An 18,906-nucleotide genomic window follows, 5' to 3' on the forward strand; every position below is an offset into this window, starting at 1 on the left:
TTAACAGAGTTCCAATGATACGAAGAAATACATACATGTATATAGTCTTTTAATCCATTATCTTTATTAAAGCAAAAAAAAAATAGATTCTTCAAGTTGCTTGAGAAAAGCTCCTCTCAGAGAATGCTTCATGCGTTGCACAGCATGCACCTGTAGAGTGATACTTTGTTTTATTCTTTTTCCTGCCTGATATCTCCATTCCATCTGACAGCAAAATATCAAATAAACAGTTTGAAATTGGAAACAAATGAGAAAATTTAGTATAAACCCAACAAGTAGCAAATATAGAAAAATAAGCTCCTTTTTTTGTTATACCCCAAAAAAACAACAAACAACTAAACATCCAGGAACTTTTCCATTTTTGGCTTATCTCTATAAGTTTCCATAGTGGTTGGTAATACAATAATAAAACCATGCAAATATAAATGTTTTTGTTTTTATAAAGTTCTATGCATGTATAATTTTCTACAAACATGCAGCAATACCTTTAATTCCCTTAAGTATTTATGACCTGGATCTGGCTTGAATTATAAGATTGATTAAGTATGTGTTCTATGATACACCAACTACACTCAAATTTCACTGACCTAAGAAACCATTTTTGATTTTTTAATGTTAAATAAGTTTACTTGTGCTGAACTGTCAAATTGACAAGAGGCTCGATGTTTGGGAAATTGTGTTTACATTAGGAAAATACCAACACATCAGAGATTGTTCATTACAAAGAAATAAAATTATTCAAGTAAAAAAAAAATTCTGGGACTCAGTTGCATTTAATATTGCTGTTTGAGCAGCATGGTGGCAGTGAACATTAAATTCAGCAGTGACTAGACATTCTGTTGTCATTAGGCTTCAATTTTGTCACAGTTTAGTACAGCCTTTTAGGGCTCCACTTTGGTAAACATCTTACGGTCAGTGCTTTGGCTTCAACTTCCTTCCATCTACACATGGGTGCCTTCATCATCTATAAATCTGATGATGTCTCCCTGTGAGTCCCCAGGTGAACTATGAACCATTTCCAGAGCAGCAGGTAATGTCTCTTTGCAGTCCCTTGATGTCAATCCCAACAAGTCAGCTACTCTGTCCTTCAAGGGATCAGAGTCTTGAGCGTTGCAAAATAATCTGGTGGATGTGAAAGTCATGTTGGACTTCTTTGTCACATTCTGTTGACCTAGTGGTGGATGAGGAGCCATCCCTGGGGATGAATGGCTATGTGTTACCTGGCTTACATGGTTCATTTGTGTTTGGGGGTAGTGACTATGGCATGGGGACGGAGTCTGATTCATAGCCAGAGGGCTACATCCTCTGTGCTGCATATGATAGGGACATGAATGTCTGAGAAATGAGTCCAGTGACAAAGCAGGATGGACATTTGTTCTCCCTGTATTTTCGGTTTGTATTGCCTGAGTAGGAGGGGGGAAGGCCTCCATCCAAGCTGTACTACTCTGGGGTATGTCCACACCACTTTGACCAGTGCACCCTGATCCACCAAGGCTTGGGATGATTCCTTGTGACTGAGTTACACTGCAGAAGCCACTGCTGTTACTATAGGTATTATTGAGAGAAGTGTTGATGAGACCAGCAGAAGGAGATGATATATAGGCTTGAGAAAGTAACATAGGCCTCAGGAGCTGCAGCATCTCACTCAGGTCCTTGCTCAGCCGTGTGACTTGCTGAGAGAGGATGGTCATCTGATAACGAGTGATAAAGAGTAAAGATGAGATGTCATACAGTCAAGCAAATAAGCAATAAAAAAAATCCCAATTATCATTACTTGGTATCACTTAAGAAAGAGCAGTGATTTGTTAACTTAATTCTTTAGTATATGCTGAAGGGCCTCCTTTGCCTAAACATGTCTTAATAAGTTGGCTGACAATTTGATGATTACTCCTGCACAAAAACAGAAAATGGTCTGTTTCAGAAACTATAAAATATACCACATTCATCCTTGTTAAATATTTGAACTACTGTTTGTTCACTATAATGCATTATCAGATACTTTTCTTCCAAATTTGAAATTAACTGTAATTAAGTCCAGAGAAGTTGAGTGGTCAATCAACTTTAGGGTTAACTTAATTGACCAGATTCACTTGTCAGTGGAAATACCTCCATCCCATGCATCTCCTCATGCTCCCCATGCCATGCCCAGTGGGATGAGGAATTGACAGATAAAAAAATACCCTTCAGGGGAATAGAGCCCAACCTTTCTGCCACATATGCATGGTGAAGGTTGAAATGACCTCTTCTCTTCCACCACTTGTACTGTGGTATGAAAGGAGTTAAGTAAACACACACAGCAAAAGGAACAAAATAACAAAAGATACATGCCCCTACTTATGCCATCTACTTCTAGGTATCCATGATAAAGGATGAGGATAAAAGAGATCCATTCCAACCATCCTCCAGAAGGTTCAAACCTGTTTATTGTTTTTTACCTGATTATCTGAACAAAACCATTGTCCTCTTCATCAGCCCATTGAAAATAATAAAAAAAACCATATCCACGACTGATGGTAGTTGATTGTAAAATGCCTACTGTTTATCCAGGGCCACGTTTACATACTCTCATGTTCCAGCAACACAAAGTAGTTGATAGGGTGCATTGCAGAATCTACTTTTTCTTTTACACTTTAGTCACTATCTCCAATGGACTAAAGATGAGGTCTGACAGCTTTGTTGATCATCAAAAGTTAATTAAAAATAACACTGTATGCTTAGGGTGGACCTTATATACCTACTATGGGGATTCAGACATAGGACAGGTAGACAGGGAGATTTTTAAAAATGTTTTGTACCAAACATCCTTCCTCACATAAGACATGGGAAGGAAGAAAAGAGGCACAAGTAGTCTATTAAGACATTTGTTGTTTTTTGTTTTTTTCATGCGCAGAAAAGACTGAGTTCCATATGGAAGATACTAGACATTGTAGCTTATTCTTCTTGTATAACCGTTTACTTTTTGCACTTGCTGTCATTTATAGCTGTGGTTATTTGGAGGGTAATGGAGTAGTGGGATATAAAGAAAAAAATAAAGTATAAAATGTAAACTTTTAAGCAATTAACTCTTACCTCTTGATTTAGTTTCACAATGCTTTTCCTCATCTCTGTGTTTTCTGTTACAAGAAAATAAAACAGAATTTCTTTCAACAGCTATAGTATGAGTGATGTGGGCTTTGGTTAAACTGGAGAAGGTAAGCTATGTTTTCTTTGCTATAAAACACATTGCACCCAATAATAAATCAAACCGTGTTTCTTGCCCTAAGCAATGTATGTAGATAGAAAGAGCACCAATTAATAATGTTGGTACAGATGTGGAAGAAGAGCGCTCTATAACAGTAAAAATAAGAATGCCACAGCTCCCCAACTGATTAGTAAAAGTTCTCCCTCCTGGACACTCCCACCATGAGCAGACAGGTAAATTCAGGGGAAGAGTATATGCTGAGCAGCAGAAGCGGTATGTTTTAGAGGAATGCATTCCTCCAATGCATAGTTATATAGCCAATTTTTATTTTCCTTCTTGGGAAGAGAGGTACAACACGACCGCTTCATTTTTAGATGTTAAATTATTTCCCTATTAATTTTATGTGTTACTGGAGGGGATGAATTATTTATTTTTAGTCCATTGTTTCATTTAACCCCTTCGCGACAAAGGCTGATTTTACTTTTTGTACCCTTCGTGACAATGGCCGTTTTAACATTTCTGTGCTGCTCGTGTTTAGCTGTAATTTTCTTCTTTCCCGTTTACTGAACCCACACACATTAGATATTGTTTTTTTCAGGACAAGAAGGGCTTTCTTTAGATGACATTGTTTTGATTGTATCATATTATTTACTATTAAAAAAAGTATAAAATATGGTGAAAAATTTAGAAAAAAATGACTGTTTCTAACTTTTAGTTGAAAAATCTTTTATTCATCTATAAAAGGTAATGAAAAAACCTGCTAAATAGATTCTACTATTTGTCCTGAGTTTAGAAATACCCAATGTTTTTATGTTTTTTTGCTTTTTTCTACACATTATGGGGCAATATGTACAGGTAGCGTTTTGCTATTTCAAAGCCATTTTTTCCAAATCTGGTAATTCTTCCCCCCATGTGCCATTTCGGGTATCTTTGAAACCGGCCAATGCAATTTACCCCATCAAGTCATATATTTTTGAAAACTAGACAGCCCAGGGTATTCCAAATGCAAGTATTTTAACCCTTTCCAAGCACTAATTCTACCATCAGCCTTTGTCAAACTTTATGGTAGTATTTTTTTTTGCATTTGTTTTTTCACACACATTTTACTTCAGGTATGAATAAACAGGTTCTGGTATATGTCACTATCATAAAACACCCCAATATGTGTTTAGCAACATCTCCTGAGTACAGCGATACCTCACATGAATGATTTTGCCTGGCTGTTTGGGGGCAAAAGGGCCACATTTGGGGCATGCGCATTTTCAATGTTAAGCTTTGGCGTTTGGCGATCAACTGCCCATGCCCTGTTTGGTACATCTTTGAGCCGGGCCATTTCAGTATGCCCAATAAAGCCATATATTTTTGAAAACTAGACACCCCAGGGTATTTCAAATGCTAGTATTTTAACTCTTTCCATGCACCATATCTACCACCAGTCTTTGTCAAACTTTGTGATAGTCATTTTTTTGCATTTGTTTTGTCACACACATTTTACTTCAGGTATGAATTAAAAGGTTCTCGTATATGTCACTATCACAAAACACCCCAATATGTGTTCGGCAACATCTCCTGAGTACAGCGATACCTCACATGAATGATTTTGCCTGGCTGTTTTGGGGCAAAAGGGCCACATTTGGGACATGCGCATTTTTCAATGTTGAACTTTGGCATTTGGGGATCCACTGCCCATGCCCTATTTGGTACATCTTTGAGCCGGGCCATTTCAGTGTGCCCAACAAAACCATATATTTTTGAAAACTAGAAAAATGCTGGTATTTTAACTCTTTGCATGCACACATTTTACCATCAGAATTTTTTCAAAGTTTGCAGTAGTATTCTTTTGTGTGTATTGTTCCCCCACACACCTATGTTATGTATGAATTTACAGCTCCTGGTATATGCCGCTGTCACACAACACCCCAATATGTGTTCAGCAACATCTCCTGAGTACAGTGATACCCCACATGCATGGGTTTGTCATTTTTTGGCACATTAAAAGGCCACATTTGTTACGTGTGCATTTTTCTAATTAGAAATTAGATGTGTGGCCATCCTTCCCCCCGTGTTAATTGGGACATTGTTGAACCCGGCCAATTCAATTTACCCCATCAAATCATACATTTTTTAAAAGTAGACACCCCATGGGCATTTAATATGCCAGTATTTTAACTCTTTCCATGCGAGAATTGTTTTAAGCTAATGTGCTAATTTTAGGACTTGCTCACAAAAATATATTTTTTATATATATATTTTATTTTTTTTGCCTTTTTTGAACTTGAAGGTTCCCCTGATAGTGACATCAGTGGGAAATTATTTTTACATTTTACAGTTTTTTTTACTATTTTTTTCTTATTATTATTAATTTTATTTTATTTTTTTATTTATTTTTACTAATCACACTGTGATTAGAAAGCTGGGCTCCATTGACTTGCATGGTTGAATGCAGTACCTGTCCTTATTGGAGACAATCACAAATAAAAAATAGTTTTGCCCTTGAAATAATTCTGTGTTATTGGTTTTGTAAGTGTACAAAATAGGTGCACAAAGCAGTTGCCACTGTTACTATAGATGACTTAAAGTGCTACACCTGAAAAGGTATATGAGGCATCTTTTTGGACCACTGGGTCATGCTCCATCAGCTCATTTTCTTAGCTCACTAAGATTCTATACATCTATTCTACTGTTTACATTATGGAGGAGTGGTTATATCCACTAATACTTTCCAAAATACATTGAGAACAAAGAATACATTACACACATTAAGGACTATACACATATAATACAAACTGTGGTGTGGCTCACCAGAATTTCCAGGGGAGTTTTCCTGGTTTATTTGCTTGTGGCTGAAGTCAAATGTCTGAGTAGTTGGAGAACTGCAATCAGTCTCAATTCCATCAACAAACCTGTACATGTAAAGGCAGAAGAGGTGTATTTATTTGTACATTACAAGCCGGCCTAAAAGAGCATTGCATAGTATATATATATGTGTAAATATTTCTTTTTTGTGCATGCATTTAAAGTATTCAACATTTAAGAATTGTCTTTTTGGCAGCTGGTACTTGAATTTTGCAGACACATAGCACTTGCTTTTTTGTCAGTGAGGGATTAGACACTAGTCTGCACGGTTACACATTAAAGGAGTTCACAAGCTAGGTAGCCCTATTAGATTTAATAAAGTGAAGTCAATTTTGTGAAAACTGAAGCCCTTTTTCAACCACACGGACCAACGTGCACTTTTTTGTCTAAAGGAGCTACCTTATACAACTACTTGCTCTACTTGGTAGTCAAGTTGACTGTAACTGTAGTCATGTTGACAGTTGAGTTTGGTTTAGTGAATAGACATATTGTTTATTTGTAGCCAATTTAGTCAAGTTAAACTGAACCAGGGGCATTGCTAGGTCTTCAAAACATCTAGAGCCCACTGCACAATTAATAGCAATGGAGTCCGCTTTGGGAGTGGTCGCTGCACACACTCTATATACAGTATAAATATACAGTATATATTAGACTTGGGCGCCGGCCAACTCTTCATGTTCGTCTTCATGGGGAAAAAAATCTTCGTATTCCACGAATATTCCCCCGTTCCTGTGTTCGGTTTGGGCGAATATGGGGAACTTGGCCTGTCTCCCCGTTAAAACAGACTGTGCTGAAACATTAATGTGATCAAAGTTGGGAAAGCTGTTATACAAAATCAGATAATTAAATTATTTATGACAAACAATCAAGCATATGATATACAATATATATATATATATATATATATATATATATATATATATATATATTGTATTATTTTACAAAGGAGCAAAATATGCAGGGCTGGAGTAATGATGGCGCACATGGAGCAATTGTTCAAGGGTCCTGTCGTTGTCCCACAAAGTAGCAGTCTCAACAGCATCCACTACATTAATAAAGCAATGACAGTGATCTACATTTGCACCTGGAAGTGACGTTATTTCTCAACACAAAATAAGGGAGCTACTGGCCATGAGGAACATCTGGGAGACAATTGGTGGATGCAGTAAGTACCTCTGGGTGGTTGAGCAAGAAAAGTCCTTTTTGTATAACTGCTCCAGGGCCTCAAATTCCGTAATCTAACCTATCAAAATGGGAAATGCATTCCACTACTTTCACTGTCAATTAACTATGGATTCTAAAGGACATGCCCTGCCAAAATTATCCTCAAGAAGGGTTGAGCTGGACCTGCATAATGCAAAGATAAAAAACTGGAGCCTTCACTAAAGAGGGAGTTTACAGGAGAGTGGAAGATTTACACTCCCTGATATCATTATGCATTATCAAGGGCAAATCTCAGCGAGCTTCTTTTTTTAAAAAGGACTGAATTTGCTCTGCAAAATGCATAGATGTGGAAGGTGTGTGTGACTAATAATTTTTAATAAAATATGCAGATTGCAATAGATGAAATCACACAATATTTTACTCTCACTGATTTCTGGGCCTAGAAAGTTTTGTCCTCTGAAGTGACTACAAATTCAGGAAGGCGTTTTATCTTTGGATAAGTAAAAATTAAATAAAGTGCTAGGTAACAGATGACCAAACACACACACACACCAGGATAGGCTCTACCACATCGAAACCCAAACACACACATACTACAAGGCAGGCTCTGCCACACTAATGCCCAAACCCACAGTCACACCGACACCCAATCACACACCAGGACAGGCTCTGCCACACTGACACCCTAACACACACACGCGCGCACACACACAGCAGGACAGGATTTGTCACACCGACACCCAAACACACACATACACAGCAGGACAGGATTTGCCACACCAACACCCAAATACACACACCAGGACAGACTCTGACACACCAGAAGGGCTAAGCTACAACAAATTAAAAAAAGGTATTTTCCACACTGCTTTGTTGTTGCCCCCCCTTTTGTTTTTTGCTCCCTTGGGTATCGCCCTCAGCCAGAACTATGTGTATTTATGCCCCCAGACTGTCCCTCCCTTTAGTATTAATTTATGTAATGGCCCCAGCTGCCCTCTTGTATATTGATGTCGCCAGCCTAATTACTGCAGGGCAGCGTTTTATCTGGGCTGGTCAGCGATATGTAAAATTATATGTGTCCTAGAAGACATGGCCGATGTGATCACCCAGCACCCCCTTTAGTATCATGTCAGCCCTGGCACTCAGGTTGCATCCTGTCAGATATTTTATGATAGAAAACATGTATTCCATATATTCTGTACTTTACATGAACACAAAATGGAGTCAGAGCCATTTTATTTTACTTAATCATGTAGTGATGATTTCTTTTTGTCCTTGTTCCCTCTATAATAGAGAACAAAGGAGTATTCATGTATAATGATGTTTCAGCGTATATATGATACAATTAATGTTATCTTCCATGAGAAAGTTAAGGAGTAGACGCTGCATATCTTTAGAAATGTAACTTGGAATGGGGGATACATGGTAAGACTACCAAGGCCTGAGTTACTATCTAGGAGGTAACACCTGGCGATTAGGGTAACCAAGGATAAATTCCAAACACATATTTAATGGTTTTAAGTTAATTCTTAGACCAGAGCGTCTCTCACAGGTAAATTAAGAAATTACAACGGTGTAAATATGAGTAGAAATCCTAATTTTCATGGGTAAAACCCACCGTTATGATTGGAGAATTCCAATCAAGAGGTGGAGGCTATGATAATAAGCTCTGTTTTTAAGCTTATGTCTTGGATAATAAAAAAAAAAAGAAGGGGACCTTAAAGAAATCGCACCCTGAAACAGACAGACCCGGACGGACTTATTCACCAAATTTACCCCAGAGAATTGGAATCTTAAGATTCTGGCACCATATTTCACTCTTGGAGTTACTTTGAGTTCTAACCTATATAACTGGTAGAAAGTTATATTCTTTTCCACTTAATTTCTTGCCACTGAACCTGGATTAATTTCTACAAGGACCAGGTGGGACAACAGCAACAAGTGGTGGTAAATATAATTGTTTTATTATTCTGAATAGAGATGAATTTTGTCTTCTTCATATAGAATTCCCTGTTTCTGGGAAATAATATATTGCATTATTGTATATGACGGCTTGTGAGACTGCAGCTTATAACCCGTGATAATAACAATAATGAAAAGGTATTTTTACCTGTAGATGAAGTTTGACATCATTTGCATCTATTAGAAATTTCACTAATACTCGTAGACATTATTAAATTACTTTTTAATTTGTCATATTAGTTAAACTAATATAAGAGAGATAGTGATATCTTTATTACTGCCCTGATTATCATCAATTTTTGGTTGCTGAGTGGACTGGAAATTAATTGTGTGTTAGACTCATATAGTACTAATTCATATTGATAACTATCGATAATATATTGTATTTAAATTGATTCAATTTTGACATGTTTTAAGAACTTTGTGTTTTATATTATGCACTGTGTGACTCATACATAGATTTTATAAATTGTATTCACAATAAATAAATATTTTTGATTGACTATCGTGGCGATATCTATCTAATTTGAATTATAATTTTCGGCGATCTGAAAGAATTTAGGATCGGAGATAAAATATAGGGTATCTCCTTAAATTCATATTGTGGATGTGGTACTACAATATTTGATAGCGTCGTTATTTTGCGTATGTGATAAAATATTGGTTTTGCCTATTTTGTCTCATTAATATCCCTAACAATCCACAGGACCTGCCTAACACCCAGATTGTAAGCATAGGACTTGCCATCTTTGCCCTCAAACAGCCTGCGGCATCCTAGCCTCAAACAGCCTCCATATGACATTCTAGCCTCAAACAGCCTCCCTGTGCCATGCTCCCCCTTACACAACCATGCTATCACACACATACTATTGATTTACTTATTCACAAACATTCATTCACTCATTTGCAGATTCCCTCATTTACAGATACTCATGAATTCCCTTAATCAAGCATACTTGTTCATACAACCTCCCCCACTCCCTTACCTAAACTGCAGATCTCTCGGTGCCGCTCGCAGACTTCCACAGGGGCCGTTGCTTCCCTCACCTGTACCGCCTTGAGGAAGCTCTGTAGCAGAATCATGTGACGTGATGTAAATTGACGTGACTCAGCTGGATTCCTGCTTCCCCTGGGCGGTTCAAGAGAAGTTGCTCGCACAGCAATGAGCAATGCACAGGTAAGAGTGGCAGGCATAATTGTGGTTGCGGGCTTTTGCTACCCATTAAAGGCGGCCCTGGCAGTTGTGCGGCCGCATAGGCCACTTCAGCTCGGCCCTGACTGGGCCTATTTTTAGGTAGGGTCCTGGAGCTGCAGCTCCATTCGCCCCCGACATTAATCCGGCCTTGCCTTGGTCACCTTTAAAATCATCTCAGAGGTAAATTTGCTATCAGTATTGTATCCTTTCTCCTTCTTACAGTTATCGTGAGCTGGAGAGACAGAGAACAGGAAGAACAAGTGATTCCCTGGGCTTTTTGTGAATAAACTGTACAGTGACAACTCTAGGGAGAGTTGTCTCTCTCTCACACATTTTCTGGGAGATACCTAGTAATTATACGTGGGGGTCAAACAGGCTTGTGAAAATTCTGGACCGAAACCGAAAAGTCAGCGTTCACTTGGCCGAAACCAAAACCGAAAATGACTCCCCCACCTTTAAAAAAAACAAATAAACAACCCCACTTGAAAAATAAGTAACATACCAAAATTGGACAAAAAAATTCAAAAACAATACGAAAAAAATCAGGGGTTATGTGGACCTCAAGCTACTTCTGCAGGGAGTCTTTATTACATTAAATGAAAGTACAGATCTCAGGTGTTCTGTGGACCTCAGGCTTCTTCTGCTGTGAGGTTGTTCCACATATCCACCACCCCCTCAGTAAAACAAAAGTAAAAATCTCAGGGGAGCATAATTAATATGCAAATGACAATTTACTATTTTAGTGCCTGTAAGAAAAGCTGTGCATTACTTTACTTCTACAGACAAGCAAGGGTTATATTTTACTTAAGGGTCGCTTCTACTACAGACACACTGAGTACACTATACCCCTCCCCTTTCTTCTGTTGTTTTTTTTCTGCAGCAGGAGACTGTCTCACATACTGAACTTCCCCTCTGCTTACTCCCTTTTCCCAGCTCTCCGGTCACCATGGTCTCTGCTTCTGCAGAGAGAGATGAGAGAAGACCAGAAAACGGCTAGAGAAGGTAAGTGAGCAGGTGGGGGCAGATACAAAGCAGGGGAAAACTGCAGGGGCCAAAGACAGGGCCGGGGGACAGAAAGGCATTTTTGTGCAACAAATTTTGTTTCCACATAAAAAAAGCCCCCGCCCCTGTTTTAAATTTGTTGTCCGAAAACAAATGAGCCTAAGATTAAATAAAAAATTTCTCTTAGAGAAAGAGGCCACACGCTCCCACCACAGGGCTTCAGCAGGGTAAGTGAATTAAAAAAGGGAGATTAGACAAAGGGGTAAAGAGAGTGAGAAAGGGAGGGAGAGGCAGATAGTGAGAAAGGGGGGGGTGCTAGGGCATGTCCTCTGAGGGTGAACCTACTCACCTTCTCCCGGGATCCAGCGCTGGACAGACGCAGCATCATGCCTCCTCTCCTCCCCTGCTCACTGACACAGCAGCAAGCAGGGTCTCAGTGGCGACACTCCAACTCCACTGCCGGCAGAGGCCAGCAGTGAGGAGGACGCGTTCTCAGGTTACCATGAAGGCGCGTTTACTCCCTGCTGCCAACAGACGCCAGCAGGGAGGGAGATGCGTATAGGCGTTGTCATGACGTGTTTCGTGCAGTGATGTCATTTTGGCGCCAAATTCAAAGAAATAAAAGACCTGACCTCCCAGAACTCATTGCTCAGGTATCAGCTGGACTTTACCCTATACCCAAATGTTTCTATTGATTTGCCTACTCGTGTACCAGACCTTATTCTGTGATTCCTACCAGTGATTCTTGCAGCCTGCCTCGAGCCTTTGCTTGTGACCTGACTTCGTCTTTGGCTTATCCTTTCGTACTTCGCCCGGATTTCGGTGTGTGTGTCTCCTGCTAATAGGAACCAACTGGTTCCCTGGCTCATGGACAGCCGTGACCTGGGTGCAGGGGCAAGTCCTCTGAATGCAACCTAGGTGCTGGGGCAAGTCCTCTGAATGCAACCTGGGTGCTGGGGCAAGCCTCGTGGATGCAATTTGGGTGCTGAGTAAGTCCTATGAGTGCAACCTGGGTGCTGGGCAAGTGGGGTGGATGCAACTTGGGTGCTTAGCAAGTGGTTTGGATGCAACCTGGGTGCTGAGCAAGTCCCGTGGATGCAGTTTGGGTGCTGAGCAAGTCCTGTGTATGCAATCTAGGTGATGAGGCAAGTCGCATGTGTAGAATCTGGGTGTTGGGCCAAGTCCCATGTGTAGAATCTGGGTGTTGTGGCAAGTCCCATGTGTAGAATCTGGGTGTTGGGGCAAGTCCTGTGAGTGCAACCTAGGTGCTGGGGAAGTCCTCTGAGTGCAATCTGGGTGCTGGGTGAAGCCATGTGAGTGCAATCTGGATGCCAGGGCTGGTGTGTGATCTGTGATCTATGCCTGCTATGTGGGTCAATGAATACTAATGTGCATTTTTCACTTGATCACACTTTGGTAGTTTTCTGTTTGTTTTTTTCTTCTAACTTTGTTAACACCATAAAAATGTAATCTGTGATGAATCCATGTTCATATTCTTAATTGTGCATTCTGATGGGCCAACCTTTCATAGTTTCTTCTAGCTGGTCCTTTTATATATTTAAACTGACCCTTAATAATGTATTATTATTATTGGACACATGTTTTACTTACAACTACTTGGTGTAAAAATGAGGAAAGCTTGCACCAATGGCCCAGCACTAATAATCAAAAAGTTATATTAATATACAGATCTGATATTGTGAGTTATGCTGTCCGACCGTCAGTGTCTGAGTCAGTATATAGTGATGGGAGTTATGGTGTATCACAGTCAATGTCTGGCGCAGTATATAGTAACGGGAGAAATTTTGTACCACCGTCTATCTTGCTATAATGATATATAAAGATATACACTGTACCTCCCTCCGTGTCTGGATCACTATATAATGATAGGAGTTATACTGTTGTGGTTGTGATGATGAAAGGCTCAGTATATATATATATATATATATATCTATATCTATATATATATATATATATATATTAGAGTTATACTGTACCACTGTCAGGCTCAGTATATATTGTGGGAGTTATGCTGTACCACCCCCAGTGTCAACATGTGAATAAATCACTGGGTTTGGGGAAATTTGTTTCTATGGATGGTATTTTTTTTTGAGGAAAAGGTGGCAACCTTATCTAAGGTTAGGGTTAGCTTTAAGGTTGAATATGAATTAAAAAAATAAACTTTTATAAAAATGTTAATAAACAAAAAATATATGACTATAGTGTGGATTCTAAATCAGGGCAGGTTATATATATATATATATTTTAAATCCCATTTAAAAAAAAACTTTATTTATAAAAAATGTGGCTTTCAAAAATCCATACTCGTCACTAAAAGAATATAATTTGTGTGGGTTCACTAAATGAGAAAGAGGGAAATAATGATTGGAGAAAGACAACAAAAACATGAAAAATGCTCTGGTCCTGTAGCTTAAAATAGATCTGGTCATTAAGACGTTAAATAAAATAACCCTCCCCCCACATACAGTGTTTTTGTTGTGATAATGCAGCTTACTCTTTCCCATACTGAAATATTATGTTTACATACAGAATTATTTTCTAGTTGGTTGTTATAGTAGCAAATAACAGCCCTGTCTTCTGCTGTTTGAGTAATTAGACTTTATGGTTTTGTCTTGAGTAATTAAATTCCTATAACACATTGTCTGTATTGACCTATGTGTTACTGCAGGTTGGTGAAGAGCATAGCTTGGAAACCCAGTCTATCCAACTCTGATCAGATCTTTCATAAAAACTATAAAAAAACCACTTTCATTAGCATCACCAGCCTTCATATGCACTGTAATTGTGGTGTTCTTTTTACCCCTTTACCTGCCTCACAGATATTTTGCAAGCATCCCTGGCAAGCACTCACTTTGACTTCAACGTGAGCACATTTTTGCCACTGATTGGCAGCTTTAAGCAGTCAATCAATTGGAACTATGGATGACAACAGCTGCAGCAACAGGGTTGCAACTTTTTTTTTTGAATTTTTTCATTTGAAGGATGCATATTAAAGTACTCACCTTATTCCAGTAATCTCATCATGGCATCATAAACATTTTGTTAGAATGTCTCCAATAGAATCTCCAGGGAAAAAAAATGAAAACAAGCTAAAGTGTAAAAAATAAAAAAAAATGATGCCTAAACATCTCATACCCCTCCCACTAAAAATATTGTTAAGCCCATCCCCGAGAAAAAAAGTTTCAAAAATAACATTAAATACTATAACATGTAAGCAGTGGCGTCGACACAGGGGCCAGAGGGGGCCAACCCCCACCCTACATAATGCTGTGCTTCATTTTTATTTTTTTTGTGCACTGATTGACGTGGAGAAGAGAGAGGGGCACCAAGCGGTTGCTAATGAATAAGCATTCAGCCACCGCTCTGCACCCCTTAGTCTCCTCCGAGAGGCCTCTGTCTTGGTCCGGGTGCCGCCATTTCATGCTGGGTGCTGGAATATGACGTCATATACCGGCGCTCAGCAGTGAGCACTGAGGCAGAGCAGTAGAGGACTTCAGCATGGTAAGTGAACTACAAAGGGGGGAAATGGTCGATAGAGAGAAGAGGAGGGTAGATAGTGAGAAGGGAGAGAGGGGGTAGATAGTGAGAAGAGGAGGAGAGGTAGCTAGTAAGAAAGGTAGGTAGTAAGAATATTGAAATAAATAAAGAGTTAGAATGGGTGAGAGAATGAAATAATTAATGTGTGGATGCATTGTGTGAATGAGTGAGAGAATAAATGAACTAATGTGTGGATGAATTGTGTGAATAGCTGTATCATTAATATCATCATAGATTATTATTTAATATAATTTTCACAGAGAGATGTGTATCATTAATTTGTAGAAAGGCATAGATGGCACAAGCAGGTTGTTTTGAGCCTTGGGGACCAAGATGGCACAGGCAGGGCGTTTATGGGCCAAAGATAGCACAGGCTGTGTGTTTATGGGACAAAGATGGCAGAGGGTGGGCTGTTTGGGGACAAAGATGTCGTACGCTGGGGTGTTTGAGGACAAAGTTGACTTATGCTGGGCTGTTTGGGGACAAAGATGCCAAGTCATATGTGTGTAGTTTGGGTGCTGGTCAGGTTCTATGTTTGCAATGAGTATTCCAGGCCTGGCTTTAGGGTGTGCAACCTGTGATCTATGCCTGTAATTTAGGGGGGTTTATCTATCCCTTCAATGAGTTTTTATGTGAATTCCAATTGATGTATACCTGCAAAGCTGGGTTTTTGTGTTATTCTGTTCATCTATATCTGCTATGCTATGTTTCCATACATTATTTTTGTATACCTGCTAATACAGGGTTTGTATGTCTTATTCAATTGATTGTTGGTTATTTGATCTATACCTTCAGTACTGAGTTAACATGTGATTTCGGTTGATCTATACCTGCAATGCTGGGTTTGTGTGTTCTGCTGATCTATACCTTCTATATTGTGTTTGCATACGTTATTATTGTATATCTGCAAATATAGGGTTTTTATGTCTTATTAAGTTGATCTTTACATGCACGTGCTGTTTACATGTGTTGTTTATTTGATCTATACCTGAACTACAGGGAGTAAGTAAAAGAGAGTTGTGTCTTAGTGAATGAGGGGACAAAGGGACTCTGAGGATGATTATGGGGGGAGAGGACCTTCACGGTAGAGTCAGAAGGAGAGAAGACGACACTAACTCTCATAGTCTCTCATAGTCTTTCAGCAGTGTGGCAAATATTTGTTTTGGTGCGGGAGTGTGGAAGGGGGCCCAAGTAAATGCTTGTATAGGGTCCAATTTTTTCAATATAAAATATATTGTCAGCAGGATCTAATATTTATATAAATTGTCAGCAGGGTCTAATATTAATATATATTGGCAGCTGGGGCTAATATTAATATATATATTGGGAACAGGGGCTAATATTAAAGGAAACGCATATATATATATATATATATATATATATATATACAGACACACATATATATAGTGTATATGTAGCGGTTTAAATTGCTCCCAATTTGGTCCCTGTCCCCTCATGTGCCCCCTCTAAATATGAAAGAGAGATGACACTGCATGTAAGGGGCATGGCTCATTGGATTTGTCCATCCTTCTCTGTTGGTATTTGCTGTTTTTTGTTGTTGTTTTACACACACATTACAGGTTCTTATTTAAGCCCTTGATGACAATTGCCGGTCCGGGCACGTCACGGAAAAACATGTCGTTTACGACAATTGATGTGCCAGGACCGGCACGCCTTTAAACGGGTGCAGAAAGCGATCTACTTTCGCTTTCTGCACCCAAACGGCGTTGCTGTAATGCCTCGCCACGATCGGCACTAAGGGGCCATCTCTGACCCCTCCCTGGGCCGTTTTAAAAGCATTTAGGAGGCGATCAACGATCGCCTCCTAAACTTAAATGGTGTCGATGGAATGCCTCGATCAGGAGGCATCCAGCGACACCAAACACTTACCTTGGGATGGACTGTGAACGCTCTGGCCCGGGAAAAAAAACAATAAAGATGAAAAAGTTCGCTAGATGGTCCATTTGCAGGTTGAATACAGGTACTGCATTCAACCATGCAAGTCAATGGAGCCCAGCTTTCTAATCACAGTGTGATCAGGGGAACCTTCAAGTTGAATTTTTTTTTAAAAAAAGGCAAAAATAAAATATATATATAAAAAATATATTTTTGTGAGCAAGTCCTAAAATTAGCATATTAGGTAAACAATTCTCGCATGGAAAGAGTTAAAATACTGGCATATTAAATGCCCATGGGGTGTCTACTTTTAAAAAATGTATGATTTGATGGGGTAAATTGAATTGGCCGGGTTCAACAATGTCCCAGTTAATACGGGGGGAAGGATAGCCACGCATCTAATTTCCAATTAGAAAAATGCACACGTACCAAATGTGGCCTTTTAGTTCCCCCAAAGAATGACAAACTCATGCATGTGGAGTATCACTGTACTCAGGAGATGTTGCCGAACACATATTGGGGTGTCGTGTGACAGCGGCATATACCAGGAGCTGTAAATTCATACATAACATAGGTGTGTGGGGGAAAAATACACACAAAAGAATACTACTGCAGACTTTGAAAAAATTCTGGTGGTAAAATGTGTGCATGCAAAGAGTTAAAATACCAGCATTTAAAATACCCTGGGGTGTCTAGTTTTCAAAAATATATGGTTTTGTTGGGCACACTGAAATGGCCCGGCTCAAAGATGTACCAAATAGGGCATGGGCAGTGGCAGTGGCGACTCTAGAAACAATATATAGGGGGGGCACACAAGATACCACAGTCAAACTGGGGGGGCATTAATAATTTCCACCATTAAATCATACCACTGAAAAAACACACACACATATATATATATATATATATATTGCCAAAAGTAATGTGCTATGGAATGATACTTTTGTTATTGGACAATACAATACTTGATCATTCAACATGGGAAGCCTGAAGCTTAGTACGACTAATCCTTGAAATCCTTTAAACAACACAATACCTTAGCTTTTCCACTAAATGATTTCAGGGCCTAATATTTAGTCCCTGTTGCCGATATATATATAAATATATATATAAATATTAGACCCTGCTGCCGATAGCAGGTATAGATCAACACATTAACACACAAACCCAGCTTTGCATGTATAGATCAATTGAAATTCACTTGTGATCTCAGCACTGAAGGTATATATCAAATAAACAGAATCAGACATACAAATCCTGTATTTGCAGGTATACAATAATAATATATGAAATGTAGCATTGCAGGTATAGATCAAATCAATACATGGAAACAGCATTGCAGGTATTAATCAACTGAACAAGACATACAAACCCTGTATTTGCAGGTATACATAAATAATGTATGGAAACATAGCATAGCAGATATGGATCTACAGAAGAACACACAAACCAAGCTTTGCACGTACAGATCAATTGGAATTCACATAAAAATAGATCACAGGTTGCACACCCCAACCATGCTGCCCACATAGAACCTGGCCAGCACCCAGATAACACACATAAGATTTGCCATCTTTGTCCCATATACACCCTGCCTGTGCCATCTTGTTCCCCAAGGCTCAAACATCCTGCTAGTGCCATCTTTGCCCTTCCACAATTATACATCTATAATACACACAAACACATTAACTCATGCTCTCCCTCATTCAGACAAATCATCCACATATTAACTCATGCTCTCCCTCATTCAGACAGTTCATCCACATATTAACTCATGCTCTCCCTCATTCAGACAACTCATCCACATATTAACTCATGCTCTCCCTCATTCAGACAATTCATCCATTTTAAGAAACTACACCCCTTGGAGCTTCAAATGAGGGGCTACATGTATTTCTAGGACAAAAGTTGAGTGCACAAATAATGATGGAATATGTCGCTTTGGCTTAAAAATATTTTTTTTCTAACCATAACGACATGTTCATTTGTGTCTAGCGCACTCCAGGTTTGTACTAGAAACACATGCAGCCCCTCATTTGATGCGCCAAGGGATGTCGTTTTTGCAAATGTGTACTTTTTGTGCCATAATTTA

The 18,906-nt window shown here is 39.1% G+C and overlaps 1 protein-coding gene across 1 annotated transcript in view; it reads right to left on the reverse strand.

Annotated features, from left to right (window-relative positions):
- Positions 1 to 941: 941 nt before the first annotated feature.
- The window catches only part of LOC149287542 (voltage-gated delayed rectifier potassium channel KCNH8-like), a 241,409-nt gene continuing 223,444 nt past the window's right edge, over positions 942 to 18,906 (reverse strand). Inside the window, exons 15-17 of the mRNA XM_089492752.1 lie at positions 5,984 to 6,084; positions 3,070 to 3,113; positions 942 to 1,691 (exon numbers count right to left, since the gene is read on the reverse strand). Coding sequence (XP_089348878.1) covers positions 942 to 1,691; positions 3,070 to 3,113; positions 5,984 to 6,084 — 895 coding nt within the window. The remainder of the gene's footprint in view (positions 1,692 to 3,069; positions 3,114 to 5,983; positions 6,085 to 18,906) is intronic.

The sequence above is a fragment of the Sceloporus occidentalis genome, unplaced genomic scaffold (assembly GCF_023333645.1).
Source record: "Sceloporus occidentalis isolate IW3139 unplaced genomic scaffold, rSceOcc1.0.p SCAF_59, whole genome shotgun sequence".
In the NCBI taxonomy this organism is placed as follows: domain Eukaryota; kingdom Metazoa; phylum Chordata; class Lepidosauria; order Squamata; family Phrynosomatidae; genus Sceloporus; species Sceloporus occidentalis.